General features: G+C 46.5%; 1 protein-coding gene across 6 annotated transcripts in view; it reads left to right on the top strand.

The window, feature by feature from the left end:
• Nucleotides 1-17,914, top strand: part of INSR (insulin receptor) — a 129,884-nt gene that overhangs the window by 62,353 nt on the left and 49,617 nt on the right. For all 6 annotated transcript variants that reach the window (XM_060145384.1, XM_060145385.1, XM_060145386.1 and 3 more), the window contains exon 3: nucleotides 15,178-15,499. In XM_060145384.1, the coding sequence (XP_060001367.1) occupies nucleotides 15,178-15,499 (322 nt within the window). The remainder of the gene's footprint in view (nucleotides 1-15,177; nucleotides 15,500-17,914) is intronic.

Genomic DNA, 17,914 nt, shown 5'->3' on the forward strand with positions numbered 1-17,914 from the left:
CCTGGAGGCCGAGGGACCGGGAAGCATGGTTGACTGTCCGTCTGTCCATCAACTTGATCACATGGCAAAGATGGAGGGGAAAACTGGCGTGACTAAGGTAAGGCAGAGGGTTCAGCCAGTAGATGGCATTTGGCTCTCTGGCTGTTCAAGGCAAGAAAGAAACTCTTTTAGCTTTTACAGAATAACCATCTGAGGAAATGAACAGGTTAGGCCTGTTACAGCCCCACTGTGAACTTGCTTGGAGTATGATTTGTAACAAAATGTTCTTGATTTGTAACTAAATGTTCTTGTGCTGGTGCACCGATTTCTGTCTCCCCAGGAGGCGGTGGAACTGTGTCTGTTCTATTCACCAGTTTGTGTTCAGCGCCCAGGGTGGTGCCCTGCCACTCAGTAGGAGCTCAGAGCTGTTGATTGAGGGACCGAGAAGGAAGATGGTGATGGGATTGGCAACAGGGTGTGTTTTGCTGCCTAGTCAACGTTTTAATTAAGAAACTAAAAGTTAGTAGTCAGAGAACCTGTCTGTAGGGGGTCAAAAGGGTTTCTGGGGCACCTCCATGGTGCAGAAGACATCCACCTGTGAATAAATACTGGCGGGAGAGTGAGGGAGTGGCTATTGTGGATTCGAGTGGGGAAAGAAAATTCCTCCATGATCGTAGTATGCATGTAAAAGAGGCGGTTTTTTTTGTTTTTTTTTTTGCGGTACGCGGGCCTCTCACTGTTGTGGCCTCTCCCGTTGCGGAGCACAGGCTCCGGACGCGCAGGCTCAGCGGCCATGGCTCAGGGGCCGAGCCGCTCCGCGACATGTGGGATCCTCCCGGACCGGGGCACGAACCCGCGTCCCCTGCATTGGCAGGCGGACTCTCAACCACTGCGCCACCAGGGAAGCCCAGAGAGGCGTTTTTTACCAGTAAGCTTTCTCGCCATCAGGTGACTTGGTTTGGGAGTCGAAATGCTATCCATCTTTCTTAGAACTCTCTTAGATGATACCTTGCATTCAGTCGGATGGGAAAGCATTCGCACAGCTTTAATTTCCTTCATGCATTTCTCCCAAGTGTGTGCTGGGGCTTGGCATCGTAGATAGAAGCAGAGCCAGGAAGTTCCAGGTGTACGGGGTGTTTACTCAGGTAGATGGAGGGCTGCGAAGTGGATCCAAAGACCCAGTAAAAGTCTGAGGATCCAGTGGCAAAGGGACAAACACATTCTTTTCTTAAGTCGAAATAAACATGGGCAGCAAATGGGTACCCCCACCCCCATCAGAGAACGCCATCTTTTTCTAGTAGAATAGCAGTGTCTGAAGTGTACACACTGGAGTGTCCCAAGAACAGCCACGGGGCTCCTGGAATGGACACGCCACACCAAGCTTCTCATTTCTCCTAGATGGAAAAAGAAGGCAGCCAGACTGGCTTTAGGAACCAACTCAATAAGGAAATAAGCCGAACGTTGTCTCTTTTTGGTCACGATGGAATTTGAAATAGGTGTTTTTTTCATTCTGATGATTCCATCTCATGGTGTGTCCACAGAGAGGCAGTACATTCTACTGTTTATTTTTGTCCTTTAGGAGTTGAGGAAATGTTCTCCATTCCCTGTCACTGTGCCTAAACTCTGCCAGCCCGTGGGTGTAGCAGCTCCAGGGAAACTGGCTTCTGTCGACCTGTACACTATTCAAGACCACCGTGTGCTTGTTATGAGAAGCCATCAGTCATGTGAGTGGACCTTTTTATGGTTGAGATTGTCCCCAGGGAAACCCTTCTTGCAATGCAGACCTTCCACAGAGACAGATTTCAGACTCTGACGTTTCCCATTCCCACTCCCTTGTTCCCATGGAGGCTGTGGTTCTCTCTCTCTCTCTCTCTCTCAACTCTCCCCACTAGAATATGGTTATACCTATTAACACAACATTGTAAATCAACTATACTTCAATTAAGAAAAAAAGAAAATGGTTATACCTAATTCCAAAAATGACACGGAAAATTTAAACCTGTGGGCAAATATGAACAAGGAAAATATGCAGAGAATTCAAGGCAGCAGGCATTATCCGGGAGGAAAGGGGAGAGAGGTTTTCCACTGGTGAAGGGACAGTCTTTAATGAGGGTAGAGTATTCATAGAACCAACTTTAGAGAACAAATTGTAGGAAATACAAGGAGAATTAAGAAACCTCAGGGGAGGGACTTCCCTGGTGGTGCAGTGGTTAAGAATCTGCCTGCCAGTGCAGGGGACACAGGTTCGAGCCCTGGTCTGGGAAGATCCCACATGCAGCGGAGCAACTAAGCCCGTGCGCCACAACTACTGAGTCCACGTGCCACAACTACTGAGCCCATGTGCCTAGAGCCTGTGCTCCACAAGAGAGAAGCCACCACAATGAGAAGCCCACGCACCGCAATGAAGAGGAACCACCACAATGAGAAGACTGCGCACCGCAATGAAGAATAGACCTTGCCCGCCACAACTAGAGAAAGCCCGCACACAGCAACGAAGACCCAATGCAACCAAAAATAAATTAAAAAAAAAAAAAAGAAACCTCAGGGGAGTCACAAACATAGCTTTGATTATGTAGATAAACCTCAATTAGGCAACAAGGAGTTTGAATAATACCGTTAATAAGATCGTGGTAAAAGATATGGGCTGAACTTTGTATTCTGCAAACAATACACATTTTAAAGTGCTCTTGGAATATTTAGAAAAACTAATCATCTGTTAAATCTCAAATAAAAACAAAAACAAAAAAAAATGAAACCCAACGCATTCCAAAAAGCAGACGTTGAACTGCCTAATCTCTGGCTGCAAGTACACGTAACTGGAAATTAATTTTTAAAAGCTTAACCAAACAAGCATGCAAGACAAACTCCCGCCATGTGATAATTAAAAACAAAACACAACTCTTAACTTTGGTCAAAGGTGGATCTCAGCACTGCAAGGATAGATGCTTTAGAAGACTGGGGAGATGTGAATGCAGACTTAAATAATTATATAGAGAAATCACAAAAATGAGACAACGAATAATGAAACAAATCTACACAGGAAGAAGGAAATAATAAATTAGCAGGGACTAACTGATTAGAAAAAAAACAGAACTGACAAGTTCAAGAGCTGGATCTTTTAGAGGTGCAGTGTGCAATAGGGTAGCCATTAGCCACAGGAAAATTAATTCAGTTTCTCAGTCACACTAGCCAATTTCCAACACCCAGTGTCTACATGTGGCTAGCAACTACTATCTGCACAGCACAGATACAGAACTTTTCTGTCAATGCAGACTGTTTATTGGACAGTGCTGTTTTAGCAGGAAGACTTTGTATATAGAGAGTTACACTATATATATAGTGTAACTAAGAAAAAAAGGATGTGGGAAGAACAAGTACATAAAATAAAGAAGGAAAATGGAAATGTAACTTAAAATCCATGAAAAAATTATAAAGCCAGCTCTGGTAATAAATAATTGGGGGAATATTATTAAAATAACTTCATTTACTGGTTTAAGTGCTTATTTTATTTAGGTTAATCATTTCCTTTTGCAAGAAATTAAGGCTCTGAATTTGCCCCTGAGAACAGCTATGCCCACATCTCATAAGTTGTGCTCTCTTGCCATTAATTTCTAAATCCTGTAAAAGTTACATTGGCTCAAGAAGTAGAAAACACAAGTAGGCTAAAACTTAACTTTTTAAAAAAAATTAGCAATTTTTAAAAAAAATAATTAATTAATTATTGGCTGCATTGGGTCTTCATTGCTGCGCGTAGACTTTCTCTAGTTGCGGTGAGCGGCGTCTACTCTTTGTTGCGGTGTGCAGGCTTCTCATTGTGGTGGCTTCTCTTTGTTGCAGAGCATGAGCTCTAGGCACGTGGGCTTCAGTAGTTGTGGCATGTGGGCTCAGTAGTTGTGGCTCGTGGGCTCTAGAGTGCAGGCTCAGTAGTTGTGGTGCATGGGCTTGTTGCTCTGTGGCATGTGGGATCTTCCCGGACCAGGGCTCGAACCCGTGTCCCCTGTATTGGCAGGCAGATTCCCAACCCCTGTGCCACCAAGGAAGCCCTTAAAACTCAACAACTTTTAAAAAGTCATTGCTACAGTTAATTGCCTAAAATGCATATGTATTGCATACATAAATGAGGGGGAAGTTCTAAAATGTCCACAACAAACAAGGGCCCAGGCACTTTAGCAAGAGTGGTTTTCAGGAGCAGGCTGGGGTTGTTTGAGGTGTGACTTAGCAACTGGAAACAATCAATCATTTGCAGAAGCCCTGACTTCCTGGACTCCACACCTCAAACTCAGATGGTCCAAGTTTGAGCACCTAGTTTTTCTTCTTAGTTCATCTTGTGCATCTGCCCAAGGTGGAAACTTGGGAGTCATCCATGTGATAAGTCCTGATGACTCCACCTCCCTGATGGCTTCAGAAGCCAGCCTATTCCTCCCTGTTCCCTTTTGCCTTCTTCAGCCACCCACCAGAGAGCCAGAAAATTGGCCCCAAATGTGGATCTGGTGGTGTCTTTTCTGGTTGAAGCCCTTCTTTGGCTCCTCCTGTGATGCAAAGTCCAAGCCCCTCGGCTCCCTAACCGACCTGCCTGGCCTGATGTCCCATACCTTTTCCTCTGTACCTTGCCCTTCATCAACTCTGAACTGTTTATAGTTAAAGGCAGCCCTGATGATTCACACATTTGCATGTACTGTCCCTCTCCTGCTGGGATAAAGCCAGTCACCTGATTCCCTCCACTCCCCCCCCCCACCCCCCATGAGCTTCACTGTGCTCCTGCTGTGTGTGCCTGGCACTGGGATGCAGTAAGAAGACAGACGCAGTAATAAGCCTCCCGTTCATGGGCCCTACCTGTCTGTCTCTTTTGTGCATCCTGGGAGAGTAGAGTCAAGGTCACCATCCCTTTCTGAATCCCAATGCCAGGAAGGTGCCAAATCCAGGTGGGTCAGAGTGGGAAACACTGTGAATGAAACCCACAGCGTCACAAGTCCCTGATGCCACACGCCGTCCCAGTCTCCCTGGGAGAGCTGGGTTCCAGTGTGGCCCTGCTGCTTGCTAGCTGAGCTGGCATTAGCAAAGCCGCCTTCTGTGCTTAAGTTTCTCCATCTGTAATGGAGATGGTTGTTTGAATAATAGGGTTAATAAAAGCTTATTAACCGACATGGGTTGAATGTTGTATTCTGCAAACGGAATACACATTTTAAAGTGTATTCACGTGGAATGGGGTGGGGGGCGTTAGTGAATGCCCATTTGCTGCTTCGGTCTCCTGGAATTGCAAGTATAGGTGGACATCTTCAAACGCTGGGGGAACAGTGGCCGGAGGGCACCCCGAAAGGAAACCTTGTAAGTTTTATTAAGAATGTAATTTATGAGTATGGTCCTTGGTATTCCGGGCGAGTGAGGGGTCGAAACCTTGTGGGTAGGGTCCGACAGAGTGGGACTCTCCCCTTGCCACGCCCCCCTCACCCCCAATTTGGGAGACTGTGCTGTGCGACCCTGGCGAGCCGCTGCCCCTCTCTGGGCCCCTCTCGAGTGAGGCCTGGGGCCAGGGCCCCCCTCGGCCATCCCAGGCGCTGCCTGCCACGCGGTGACCCGATCTCCCGGGCACAAGCCCAGCTCCGCGCGCGGCCCAAGCCACCCGGTGGCTGCTTGAGGCGGCCCGCACACTCGGTTTCACCTTTTCTTCAACTTTATCCAAAGTTCCATCCTCTGCAGACCCGCCCTTCAAGGTCTGCACCCTCGAGAGGCCCTCCCGGAGCCCCCAGCGCGGACCGCCCGGCGGCGGTCACTGCCGGAGCGCCAGTCGGACGAGCGGAGCCCCGAGCGCCCGGGGGCGGGGCCAGCGCCCCGGCAGCACGCCCGCCCATTGGTTGAGCGCGAGGGCGGTGCTGCGGCCGCCGTCACTGCCTGGCCTGGATTCCCAGGAGCGGAGTGCGCCTCGGGCTTTGTGCTTCGCGGCCGCCACTAGCTCGCGGGGGCGGGGCTTCTCCTGCCCAGCGTCCGCCCCTCCCGAACACACACATAGATGCCTGGAACCAACCAATCCTGAGGCTGCCTTAGCGGGGAGGCCCCCCCCCCACCCCGTCGGGGCTCCGCCTCCTTTCTGGCCTGCATACGCCGTATTTCTCCGAAGAGCTCCGCCACTCGATTCCAAACGCATCTGGGAAGCGAATCTACTCGCGCCCGCGGGGGTGGCATTGTCTGGGGAGGAAAGGGGGAGCTTCCTAGCTTCAAGGACGCGACCGCCTGCGGTCGCCGCTTCTCAGGGAGCGCATACCCGAAAGGGCGTTTGTTGACCACCCAGCCGTCAAAAGTTCACCTAGCGCTCCCCCCGCCCAATCCCACCATTAAATCAACTAGATTCCAAGGGGAGGAATTTCCCGACTAAGTGCTGCCCGCGCCCCGGGGCTCCGGGGATTCGAACCTCGTCTGTCAGGGTCTGGGGCGGGCGCGGCAGAGAAAGGCTTAGGATGGAAACAAAGTAAATTACTTTATGGAGTTTATAATATTCACACTTTCAGGGAGAGCCACGAGGCCCTGTGGTTAATGTGTCTGCAGGCCCATGACGCAACTGTTCCGTTTGGAAATTTCTGGAAAGCAGTAATTTTTGGAATAATAAATCTTTTTTTTTTAACCACGGGCTTTGGAAAGGAATGTAGCAAGATGTTATTAACATATGTCGTGCTATGGAAACATTTAAAAGGGTTTTTTAAAAAAAAGTTTTTGTTTTGTTTTTACCATATATCTACTTAACTGAGAAAAACCAAATTGATTTGAACTTAAAAAGGCAAAGAAACCAAAAGTGGCTGTAGTTTTATAAGCATGTTATTTACCGCAGGGCCTTTGTTTTCTCCCAGTATTGCAGCTTTTAACCTTGCTTGGTTATAAATTGGTAACGTTTAATTTTGATGTAGTTTGCAAGTTGACAGAAAACTTGCAAGAATTGTATCTAAATTCACTAGTTTTACCCCATTTGTTTTATTATCTCTCTGATATATTTATGTACACATTATAAACATATTAATTTTTTCCCCCCTGAATCATCGGAGAGTCAGATGCGCGCATCTGATGTTCCTTTGCCTTTAATTCTTCGGGGGTATTTTCTAAGAACAAGAAAATGCTCTTACACGACCTCCGTATGGTGCTTAAAAACAGGGCATTAACACCGACGCAGTATTTGACTCCACAGTCTGTTATATAAATCTCATCTGTTGTCCCAGGGTTGTCTATCATCAATAATATTTCTACCTGGTCCAGATTCCAACCTCGGAGCACACTTGGTGTTTAGTTGCTTTGACTGTTGATTTTGTACTAAGGCAAAAAAAGATCTTAAGAGAAACTTTGTAAAGCTCTCGTTGATGCCTGGTGGCTATTCTGACACAGTCACTACAGGAATATTTGGGGGTAGAATGGTATAATGGATCAAAAACATTTCTTAATCATCTAGCAGAGTTTCTAAAAATGTATTTTTAGTTTTCAAATTTTTATTGAAGTATAGTTATTTACAGTGTTGTGTTAGTTTCAAGTGTACAGCAAAGTGATTCAGTTATATTAAAAATGTATTTTTAAATAGAGGTCAGTTATAGAAGGGCGTACACATACATAGGAAAAAATTAAAAAACTTGTGCTGACATGCAAGGATGTTGCTACCCACCCTCCACTTCATCCACATTCCCCTCCCCACAGGCAGTCACGGGGCACATTTCTTGTGTCCCTTCCAGACGGACATATGTCCTATTTGTCCTTTTCTTTCCCCCTCATTTTAAGATGTAATTTCCGTACAGCAGAGTTCACCCGTTTTGGTGTAATGTTCTGTGAGTTTTCACTGATTATATAGTCATGTAACCACTTCCACAGTCAAGATACGGAATCGTTCCATCATCTTCCAAATTTCTGTGTGTCATTTGCAGTTCCAGCCCCTGGTTACCACTAATGTGTTCACTGTCCCTAGAGTTTTGCTTTTTCCAGGATGTCATATAAAATGGGATCCTAGAATGTGTAGCTTTGGAGACAGGCTTCTTACACTCAATACCCTGCATTTGAAATTCATCCCTGTGTTGTGGAAATCGGCCCTTCATTCTATCTTGACGGCTCCCTAGAGTTTGTTGCATGCAGATACAATGTTTATCCCTTCCCCAGTTGAGGGATATTTAGTTTGTTTCCAGTTTGGGGTGATTACAAATGTAGCCACTATAAACATTCAAATACAGGTCTTTGTGTGTACATAAGTGTTTTGTTCTTCACTTCACCCGGGTAAACCCCTAGGTTCTGTGGTAAGGATCAGAAGTATATGTTTAAGGTTATAAGAAACGACCAAACTGTCTCCCACACTAGCTGTCCATTTTGTATTCCCACAATGTACATCTCTTTCCTTTTTCCACGAACAAGCTATGTTCTTTCGACACTTTTTTCCCCTTAATGCTATCTTGGAAGTGACTCCAACATCAAAATACATAGAGCCACTTCCATTTTCACAGCTGCGTACTATTCTACTTCCTTGATCCACATTAATTTATTTACACGGTCTCCTGCTTTGGACTTTTACATTGTTTACAGGCTTTTGCAGTTATAAACCCCAATGGTTAATGTCCTGTAGGGTAAAGAATATCCTTGTCTAGGTGTCTAAGTGCACATATGGTCCTTGTCTGCAGGATAATTCCTAGCAGTAGAAATACCGAGGTCAAATTGCACCTGTCTCCTTTGCTTTATACCACATCTCTTAAACCAGTTGGCATTTCTGTAGATCGCTCTCTGGGGAAAGCATCGTTTGGTGAAGAACCTTCCACTTATTTCAGAGGGTCCAACCAGAGGATGCTGACTCTGCTTCCTCCTTCCCGCTCTGCCGGTCTGCTTAGAGTTCAGTTTTCAATCTTCTCAGCGGGGTGTAGTGAAAAAGCCACTTGAGGTGAGAGTTTCAGGAGGGTAGTGGCTGCTTCTGCTAGTGGAACTGGAGACCAGGGGCTTTTGGAAACTTTAGGGGAGAATTGGGAGGAAATTGAGGCCAGCAGCCCACGGCAGCTTGGGTGGGGGGTGGGGGATGGGAGAGGGATGAACAAGGAACTTGTGTGTTTGGAGGAGGGAGGTCTGGGCGTGTGGACGTTGCATACACACACATCACGTACCTGTCCTGGGAAGGTCCATAGCTCCCAGACTGCTGGGCATTTTCTTGAGAAGTCTGCCATCGTCTCTGGCAGAAACAGCCTGGGTGTGGTGGCCCTCTGAGCCAGGGCTGCTGGGACTGTGGCTGTGGCTCATTTGGTGTTTATAAAAGGGCAGGGCAAGGTGCACAGGGAGAGGAGAGTCAGATGCCTCCTCCATTTTCATCTTGCCAGATGTGTGGTTTTCATAATTCAACCTGGGTGGGGGACACCCGCAGTGGCATTTCTATTAAATAAGATAAAGTACTTGGAAACGGAATGGGAGACACCCAGAGCAGACTTATCATTATCAAAGTATAGTCTTCAAAAGTTAAAATACACAACTCTTATGCAAAGAAAAAAAAAAGCACCAAAAAAAGCACCTGTCAACACTTTTAACCCTTTAGTGAGGGCACCGGCTGGATGGTAAAGCCAAAACATGTATAGTCACTGAACTAGGATTGCAAAGTTAGATATGGGGACACTTAATGTCCCAGGGGCAATAAACCTGTCATTTTTGGAGGTTATTTCTTCTATGGGATAAAAAATGATTTACAACGTATCCATCTATAAGTTGACATCTGGCTTCCTGGAGTTGAGGCGCTAATAGAAATAGTGAATCAGGGACTTCCCTGGTAGCGCAGTGGTTAAGACTCTGCGCTCCCGAGGCAGGGGGCCCAGGTTCAATCCCCGGTCAGGGAACTAGATCCCACGTGCGTGCCGCAACAAGAGTTTGCATGCTGCAACTAAGGAGCCCTCGAGCTTCAGTTAAGGAGCCTGCCTGCTGCAAATAAGACCCAGCACAACCAAATAAATAAATAAATATTTAAAAAAAAAAGTAATCACAGGTAAGTTTCACTGTATTGAAACTTACCTCTGATCATTTGCCTGGGTTGGCAAATGATCCAGCCCATTGCTTGCTTTTGTAAATAAAGTTTTATTAGACACAATGCGTTTGTCCCCATAAGCCTTCTCTGGGCTGTTTTCACGCCACAGCGGCAGAGTGGACTAGCTGTGACACCGAACATAAGCCCCGAACATATGCTTTGTGACCCTCCATGGGAAAACGTTACCAGCTCCTTTGCTGGAGAATGAAGTTGTTCTCAGATGGGCCTCTTAGGCAGGGCTCCAGAGGAAGATTGAATAGCCCTGTGGTTAACCTCTGGCCTTGTTTGTGAGTGTTGGATCGTTTTTCTTAGCATTGTCTAGGCCGGAAAGCTTATGTGTTTGGGAAGTTTTTGTGAGGTCTTTGCTGACACCTCTTTTGAACTTAAGGGCTGACCCTCAGATGCAGCCCCAGCCCAGGAAACAGGCCCTTTCCTGCTCGCACATGTGCTTTCCCAGAGGGTGGAGTCTTTGTGGGTCCTAAATAGTTGTCTGCTTTCTATATTGCTTCCTGCCATGGAGTTCCTTGGGTCCTCGTAGACAGATTATTAATGACAATGGAAATAATAATAATGCCCAGAGTAGCTAACTGATATCCAGCCTACACTGTGTCTATCAAAGAATCCAGTTCCTTACCCGCATCCCCTCATTTAAGCGTGAGAAGGAGTTAAGGGTTTATCATCCCCATTTGACAGACAAGAAAACTGAGGCTGTCATGGGTTCTTTAGAGAAAGCTTTGTGGCATGCCTGTGGGTGGAGAGCTGTATGCGTGTCACTCCTCCCCCTGACTGGGTGGACCCTGTGGGTGGCCGTGTCCTTCTTGAGACCCAGGAATGTCGGGTTCATGCTGCATCTCAGCTGAGCAAGTCTTCTCTCCTCTGTGAGATGGAGACAATGTTACTTACCCCGCTCCCTCCCGGGGTCTTTGTTAGAATTAAGTAAGAATCAATGGGGGGGTGTATGTAAACGCTGAAAATCCTACACAGACATTGGTGGGGTTAACTCCATCCTGCTCCTAGTACAGCTTCTTAATTCTTTTTTGATCCACGTAGAAAATCAGGCTATGCGCCTAGGCATGGGTGCTCCAGATTTTCCATGTAATTTTTCATGGTGTTTTGTGAAGCTCCTGCAACTCGGAGTTCTTGGATGAATTCCTGAGCCACTGGCTAAAAACTGGGGGCTTAGAACTGCTCCAAAGGCCTTTCTTTTGCCTCCTTTCTGTCTTTTCAGACCTGGGTCTACTGAGCTCCTGTTGGGTGCAAGGCCCTGTCCTAGGAGGGGGTGTCGTGGGATCCAGTGCAGTGAATGGAGCAGGAGTGGCCCTGCCCCCTAAGCTCCCCTCCAGACAGACAGTCAACAAGCACCCAAGATAATTTTCGAGAGGGATAAGTGCTGTAAGAAAAATGTCCTAGGATCATGTGTTAGAACGTGGTTCGAGAAGGAGAAAGTGACTTCCAGAGGGGAGGTCAGGGAAGGTCTTTCTAAGGGGTTGAGACCTGAAGGTTGAGAAGGAGCTAGTTATGGGAGGATAAGGGGAGGATGCTGCAGCCGGAGCAGCAGATGCAAAGGTCCTGTGGTAGGGCTGAGCCTGGGTGTGTGAGGGGCAGGAAGGATGCTGGAGTGGCGACTGCCTGGGTTTGGGAGAAGGACTCAGAGAGACTGCAGGCACTAGACCACATGAGACCTATAGGCTTTGGCAAGGAGTTTCTTTCGCTAAGACTCTGCTGTCCAATACAAGAGCCAGTAGCCCCCCAAATTTTAAAATTAAAATGCAGTGAAAAGTTTGGTTCCTCAGTAGAAGCTGGGACCTTCTACTGTGTAGTCTTGGTGGGAATGTAAAATGGTGCAGCCGCTGTGCAAAGTAGTATGGTGGTTCCTCAAAAAATTAAAAGTATTTTGGAAATTAATCCCTTGTCAGTCACATTGTTTGCAAATATTTTCTCCCATTTGTAGGTTGTGTGTTCGTTTTGTTTATGGTTTCCTTTGCTGTGCAAAAGCTTTTAAGTGTAATTAGGTCCCATTTGTTTATTTTTGTTTCATGACTCTAGGAGACGGATCCAAAAAGATATTGCTGTGGTTTACGTCAATATTTTGTAATAACCTAAAAGGAAAAGTATCTGAAAAAGAATAGAAGTATATATATAAAAAACTGAATCACTGTGCTGTACACCTGGAACTAACACAACATTGTAAATCAACTATACTTCAATAAAAACATTAAAAATAAAAGTACCACACGATTCAACAATTCACTTCTGGATATATACATAAAAGAACTGAAAGTAGAGTCTTGAAGAGGTATTTGTACACCCATTATCACAGCAGCATGATTCACAGTGAGCAAAAGGTCGAAGGAACCCTAGAGTCAATTGACAGATGAATGGATAAACAAAGTGTGGTATATACACACAATGAAATAGTATTACCCTTAAAAAGGAAGGAAACTTTTATTTTTTTTGTGGCAAAACCAGCTCTATTTGTTAATCATGATTTGCACATTCCACATCTCTTATTCAATGACTCTTTTTTCCCCTTTGGATCATGACAAGCTTGGAGAGAATTAAAATTCCAGAAAATTTTGCCTAAGAACCTATACAAAGCTTGGATTCTCCCCGCCCTTTTTTTTTTTTTTTTTTTTGCGGTACACGGGCCTCTCACTGTTGTGGCCTCTCCCGTTGCGGAGCGCAGGCTCCGGACGCCCAGGCTCAGAGGCCATGGCTCACGGGCCCAGCTGCTCCGCGGCATGTGGGATCTTCCCGGACCGGGGCACGAACCTGTGTCCCCTGCATCGGCAGGCGGACTCTCAACCACTGCGCCACCAGGGAAGCCCCGGATTCTCCCCTTTTTGACATACATGATTGATTTTCATTGTATAAATGTAAGCAGCTACAGTTATTCAAGCTAGCTCATCTTACTGTGTATAGATGTTTTCCTCCTTATCAAGATATAGTCAAGCACCCACTGGTGATGTTGTCAACAAGAATTCTGCCTTTGTTAAAAAGGAAGGAACTTCTGACACCTGCTACAACATGGATGAACCTTGAGGACATGATGCTCAGTGAAATAAGCCAGACACGAAAGGACAAACACGATCTGATTCCACTCATAGCAGGTCCCTAGAAGAGTCAAATCCATAGAGACAGGAAGTAGATGGTGGGGGCCAGGGGCTGGGGGAGGGGCTGGGGAGTCAGTGTTTCACGGGGACAGAATTTCAGTTTGGGAAGATGAGACAGTTCTGGAGATGGACCGTGGGGATGGTTGCACAACAATGTGAATGTCCTTAATGCCACTGAGCTGTGCGCTTAAAAATGGTTAAGATGGTCAGTTTTACGCCTATTTTGCTGCAGTTAAAAAAGTAATTGGTTCCTTGTTGCACTAACCACACTCCACAGCCACGGGGAAGTGGCTACCGTGTTGGACAGTGCCAAGGGAGACCATTTCCGTCATCACAGAAAGTTGCATCCAACAGCGATGCTCATGTGGGAGTATGGCTTCAGAAGCCTCGTCAGTTCCCTGGGTCTGGTTGGTGGGGTCCACGTGGGCCGGAATGTTCATTGCAGCAATCAAAGGGCCTGAGGATTCGGAGTGAAGAATACTCCCCAGCTTCCAAACCACGTTCCAAGGTGTGCACGGAGTGAGCAAAGAAGGCATCCAGGGAACAGGCTCTGCTGTGGCCGAGGTCTTTCCAGCCTCAGGGAAGCCATCGGTCCAGGGACAAATTTGCTGGCAGCCTGGAAAGGGAGGGCTGGTCATGGAAGCCCAGGTCAGATGCTGAGGGACCCATATTAAGGGGAATCAGGAAGTCGTGAGTAGTGAGACATCGGGAGAGAGGGGATGTGTTCCAAGCTGCTGCAGGAAGCCAGGGAAGAGTCCAGCCTTCAGTGGACATGCTCGGTTGCATCAAATAAGAAACTCGAGCCGCAAAATCCACGCACAGCCTCTGCCCGCCATCCGCAGAGCCCCCTCCTTTCCCATTCATGATCTCCTGCAGGTCACAGCAGAAATGCCACCTCCTTACTTCCAGCACGGTGCCTGCTGTTTGTGCAGTTATACTTTTAAGTAATGAATATGTCTCCTCCATTGGACCATGTGGTCCCAAAGGCAGCGTCTGTGGCCACCATGTTCCTGCAGCAGCTGTAATATCTAGATCCGTGCAAGCAAATGTGTGTTGAAGCAATGAATGACCTTTGGGCCATTTGCTTAACCACCTTGCGCCTCAGTTTCCCCATTTGTAAAATGGAGATCATTATCTATTTATTTATTTTAAAGAGTTCTTATCTTAAAAAAACTTTTTTTAATTAATTAATTTATTTTTGGCTGCATCAGGTCTTCGTTGCTGTGCGTGGGCTTTCTCTAGTTGCGGTGAGCCAGGGCTACTCTTCATTGCGGTGTGCGGGCTTCTCACTGTCACAGCTGCTCTTGTTGTGGAGCACGGGCTCTAGGCATGTGGGCTCAGTAATTGTGGCGCACGGGCTTAGTTACTCCGCGGCATGTGGAATCTTCCCGGACCAGGGCTCAAACCCGTGTCCCCTGCATTGGCAGGCGGATTCTAAACCACTGCGCCACCAGGGAAGCCCCAGATATATCTATTTACACCAGTCCTGCAGCTGCGTGCTGGAGCTGGCTTGCTAAAGCCAATTGTGTAATTTTCAGGAAATCTGGTTCTTCAACAAGCTGTTGTTAAAATTTAAATGATATCAACTTACAATTAAACAAATTATGTTTAAAACAAAGGTAATAAATACTCCAAACTCACCACTTCCTAATCATCTCACTACATTTTCCTACGATTTATGCTTTTGAGGTTATTTGCTACTATTGCATCTATACCATAGATGTGCTATTTAATGCTGTGATACTATGTATCTCTTACTGGCTCCACGTTCAGTAACTCTAGGTGGGGTAGCTTGAAAGGAACCGTAGTGGGAGTATTTACACCATGGAAATTGGCAAACGCTATAAAGCAGAGCATCTCTGCCCCGCTCCCTGAAGAAGCTGTTAAGCATCTACAAGCACGTCACTGGCTTGGGGGCTGAAATGAGTTAATAGTTGTGCCTGGTACGTAGCAAGTGCTGCAGAAGTGAGCTGTTACTGTTATTATTTTGTTTGGCTTGCACTTCCTCATCCAGATTCGCTGTTGTGCAGACAGGAATTGGGCAAAGCCACTGACCAGCTGTTTTCTTTCTCTCTCCAGTGTGTCCGACCATCTGTAAGTCTCACGGCTGCACCGCTGAGGGTCTCTGTTGCCACAGTGAGTGCTTGGGCAACTGCTCTGAGCCTGACGACCCCACCAAGTGTGTGGCCTGTCGCAACTTCTACCTGGATGGCAGGTGCGTGGAGACCTGCCCGCCCCCCTACTACCACTTCCAAGACTGGCGCTGTGTGAACTTCAGCTTCTGCCAGGACCTGCACAACAAATGCAAGAACTCTCGGAGGCAGGGCTGCCACCAGTATGTCATTCACAATAACAAGTGCATCCCTGAGTGCCCCTCCGGGTACACGATGAATTCCAGCAAGTGAGTCCTGGGTACGGGTTCCGGGGTTGGGGGCAGGTGGTAAAGAGGGGAAGGGGCATGGGGTTGGTGTTGGTGATGCTGCCTATTAAAACTGTGTGGAAAACTAGAGTTAATTGACTGTGAGTGAGGAAGCTACTGGTGATTAGTGACACGCGTGGGTCTCTCGGATGCCATCCCTGCTTCCTGGTTTTGGTGCTGGCCTTTGGAACAGGAGTCAACAAACTTTCTCTTGCAAAGGGCCAGAGGGTAAATATTTTCTGCATCTTGCATACCGAAAATGTAAAGCTTTCTATGCTTAGCATTGAAAATAGAAGTCTTGGGCTTCCCTGGTGGCGCAGTGGTTGAGAATCCGCCTGCCAATGCAGGGCACACGGGTTCGAGCCCTGGTCCGGGAAGATCCCACAGGCCGCGGAGCAGCTAAGCCCGTGCGCCACAACTACTGAGCCTGCGCTCTAGAGCCCGTGAGCCACCACTACTGAGCCCGCGAGCCACAACTACTGAAGCCCGCGTGCCACAGTTACTGAAGCCCGTGTGCCTAGAGCCCGTGCTCCGCAGCAAGAGAAGCCACCGCAAAGAGAAGCCCGCGCACCACAACGAAGAGTAGCGCCCGCTCACCGCAACCAGAGAAAAGCCCGTGTGCACCAACAAAGACCCAACGCAGCCAGAAACAACAAATAAATACAATTAAAAAAAAAAAGAAAATAGAAGTTTTGGTTTTGTATACAGCCCTTTAGATGGTCCGATTGTTCCCACTGATGTAGCTGCCTGATTCTCACAATCAAGATCAGAACTCAGATGTTTTCAATGTTTTCTCCAAGCTGGATCTGGGTGGTGTCCTGAGATTAACCTGGAGTGCCAGGAAGAAGGACTCAATTCTAGATTGTTCTCAAGGCTTTGTTGTCTTTTGAAGGACAATGCCATCAAACCATTTCCTACTATTTAGGTGAGAAAAAGCAAGGTTTTCTCTCCCCGACGGTGAGTCAGATTTCCTACCCACATCTCAGACTTTTTGTTCATGCTGTTAGCGTCTCAGATGAGCTATTTTGGTGTCTCAGGGCTGTAACTGAGTTTTAAAAATCTGTTTCCTGATTTTTATGTTGAGGGTCTGAAAAAAACAAACCAACCCACAAAACAACACAAAAACAAATCAGAAACAGACGTACGTCTAAGGGCCTTGAGCTGACCTGCATACGTAAAAAACCTTCCTCTTCAGACTTGAAAATGAGCCAAGTGAGCAGGTTCTGGTGGGAAATTTTATTTCCCTGAGTGGGGAGGGTGGGAAGGAAAACAATCTTTATTCCGGTTCTTAGGAGCCTCTCTTTGAGTGTTTGTGAAACCTGCAAGTACAGTATGTTTTGTTTTACTCATTTTTGATAAAACCTATCAAGTGGCTTTGTTGACCAAAAATAGGCTTCTATAAATCACCTTTGCATGCCAGACAGAGCTATTTTTTCTTCTTTGGGGCCAGTTTATCAGTAAGATTGGGAAAATTATCATATTCCTCTTGATTTATTTGTTTTTTTTTTCACGTTTGAGATAAAGCATGGATATTAACATCTTCCACTAAAAGACGTTGGCTTTAAAGTTTTTGTTTTTTTTTTTTTTTTGGATCATAACAAAGATCTGAAAAATAGAACAGCTTCCTTTGATGTTTTGCTGATGCCGGTGACCCCAGGATTGAAGCCCCAGGAAATTGACAGCTTGTCCTGTGATGCTTGGGACGTTTACTGAGTGAAAGAGGGGATAGTGAGGGATGTTAATTATGACCCATCATGGCAGTATTTTACTTTGTAGGTTAAAAAAAAATTTGTGTTCCTTCTGAAGCTTTTATTTTATTTTGTGAAAGACTTCGGTGCTGTCGTGTTTTCTAATGTGGTTTGTTATTAAAAAGGGCCAGATATGTTTTCTTCCATTCTTTTGGCTTATCTGGGAACTAGTTCTTTTTTTTTTCTTTTAATATGTATTTATTTATTTACTTATTTGGCTGCACTGGGTCTTAGTTGTGGCATGCGGGATCCTTCAGTTGCGGCACACGGGATCTTCGCTGTGGCATGCGGCTCTTTTAGTTGCATCATGCGGGATCTAGTTCCTTGACGAGGGATCAAACCCAGTCCCCCTGCACTGGGAGCGTGGAGTCCCAACCACTGGACCGCCAGGGAAGTCCCTGGGAATTAGTTCTTGATATTATTAGAGCAGAGGTCTGGGAACCCATGTAGGTTCATTAAGAGGCGTCACCATCTATGGTCGTTCCCAGATACCTGTTGGGGTGCTCTTTAGTGAGATGAGGAGGATTAGATATTTGGGGTGCATGTTAAGGGTGTGGAGAATTCTCTGCCTCTTGATCTTCGCATGGCTGGTTTCTCCTTGTCATCCAGGTCACAGGCTTAAACGTCACTTCTTTTGAGACTCCTTCCC

Source organism: Lagenorhynchus albirostris, chromosome 3 (assembly GCF_949774975.1).
Source record: "Lagenorhynchus albirostris chromosome 3, mLagAlb1.1, whole genome shotgun sequence".
In the NCBI taxonomy this organism is placed as follows: Eukaryota; Metazoa; Chordata; class Mammalia; order Artiodactyla; family Delphinidae; genus Lagenorhynchus; species Lagenorhynchus albirostris.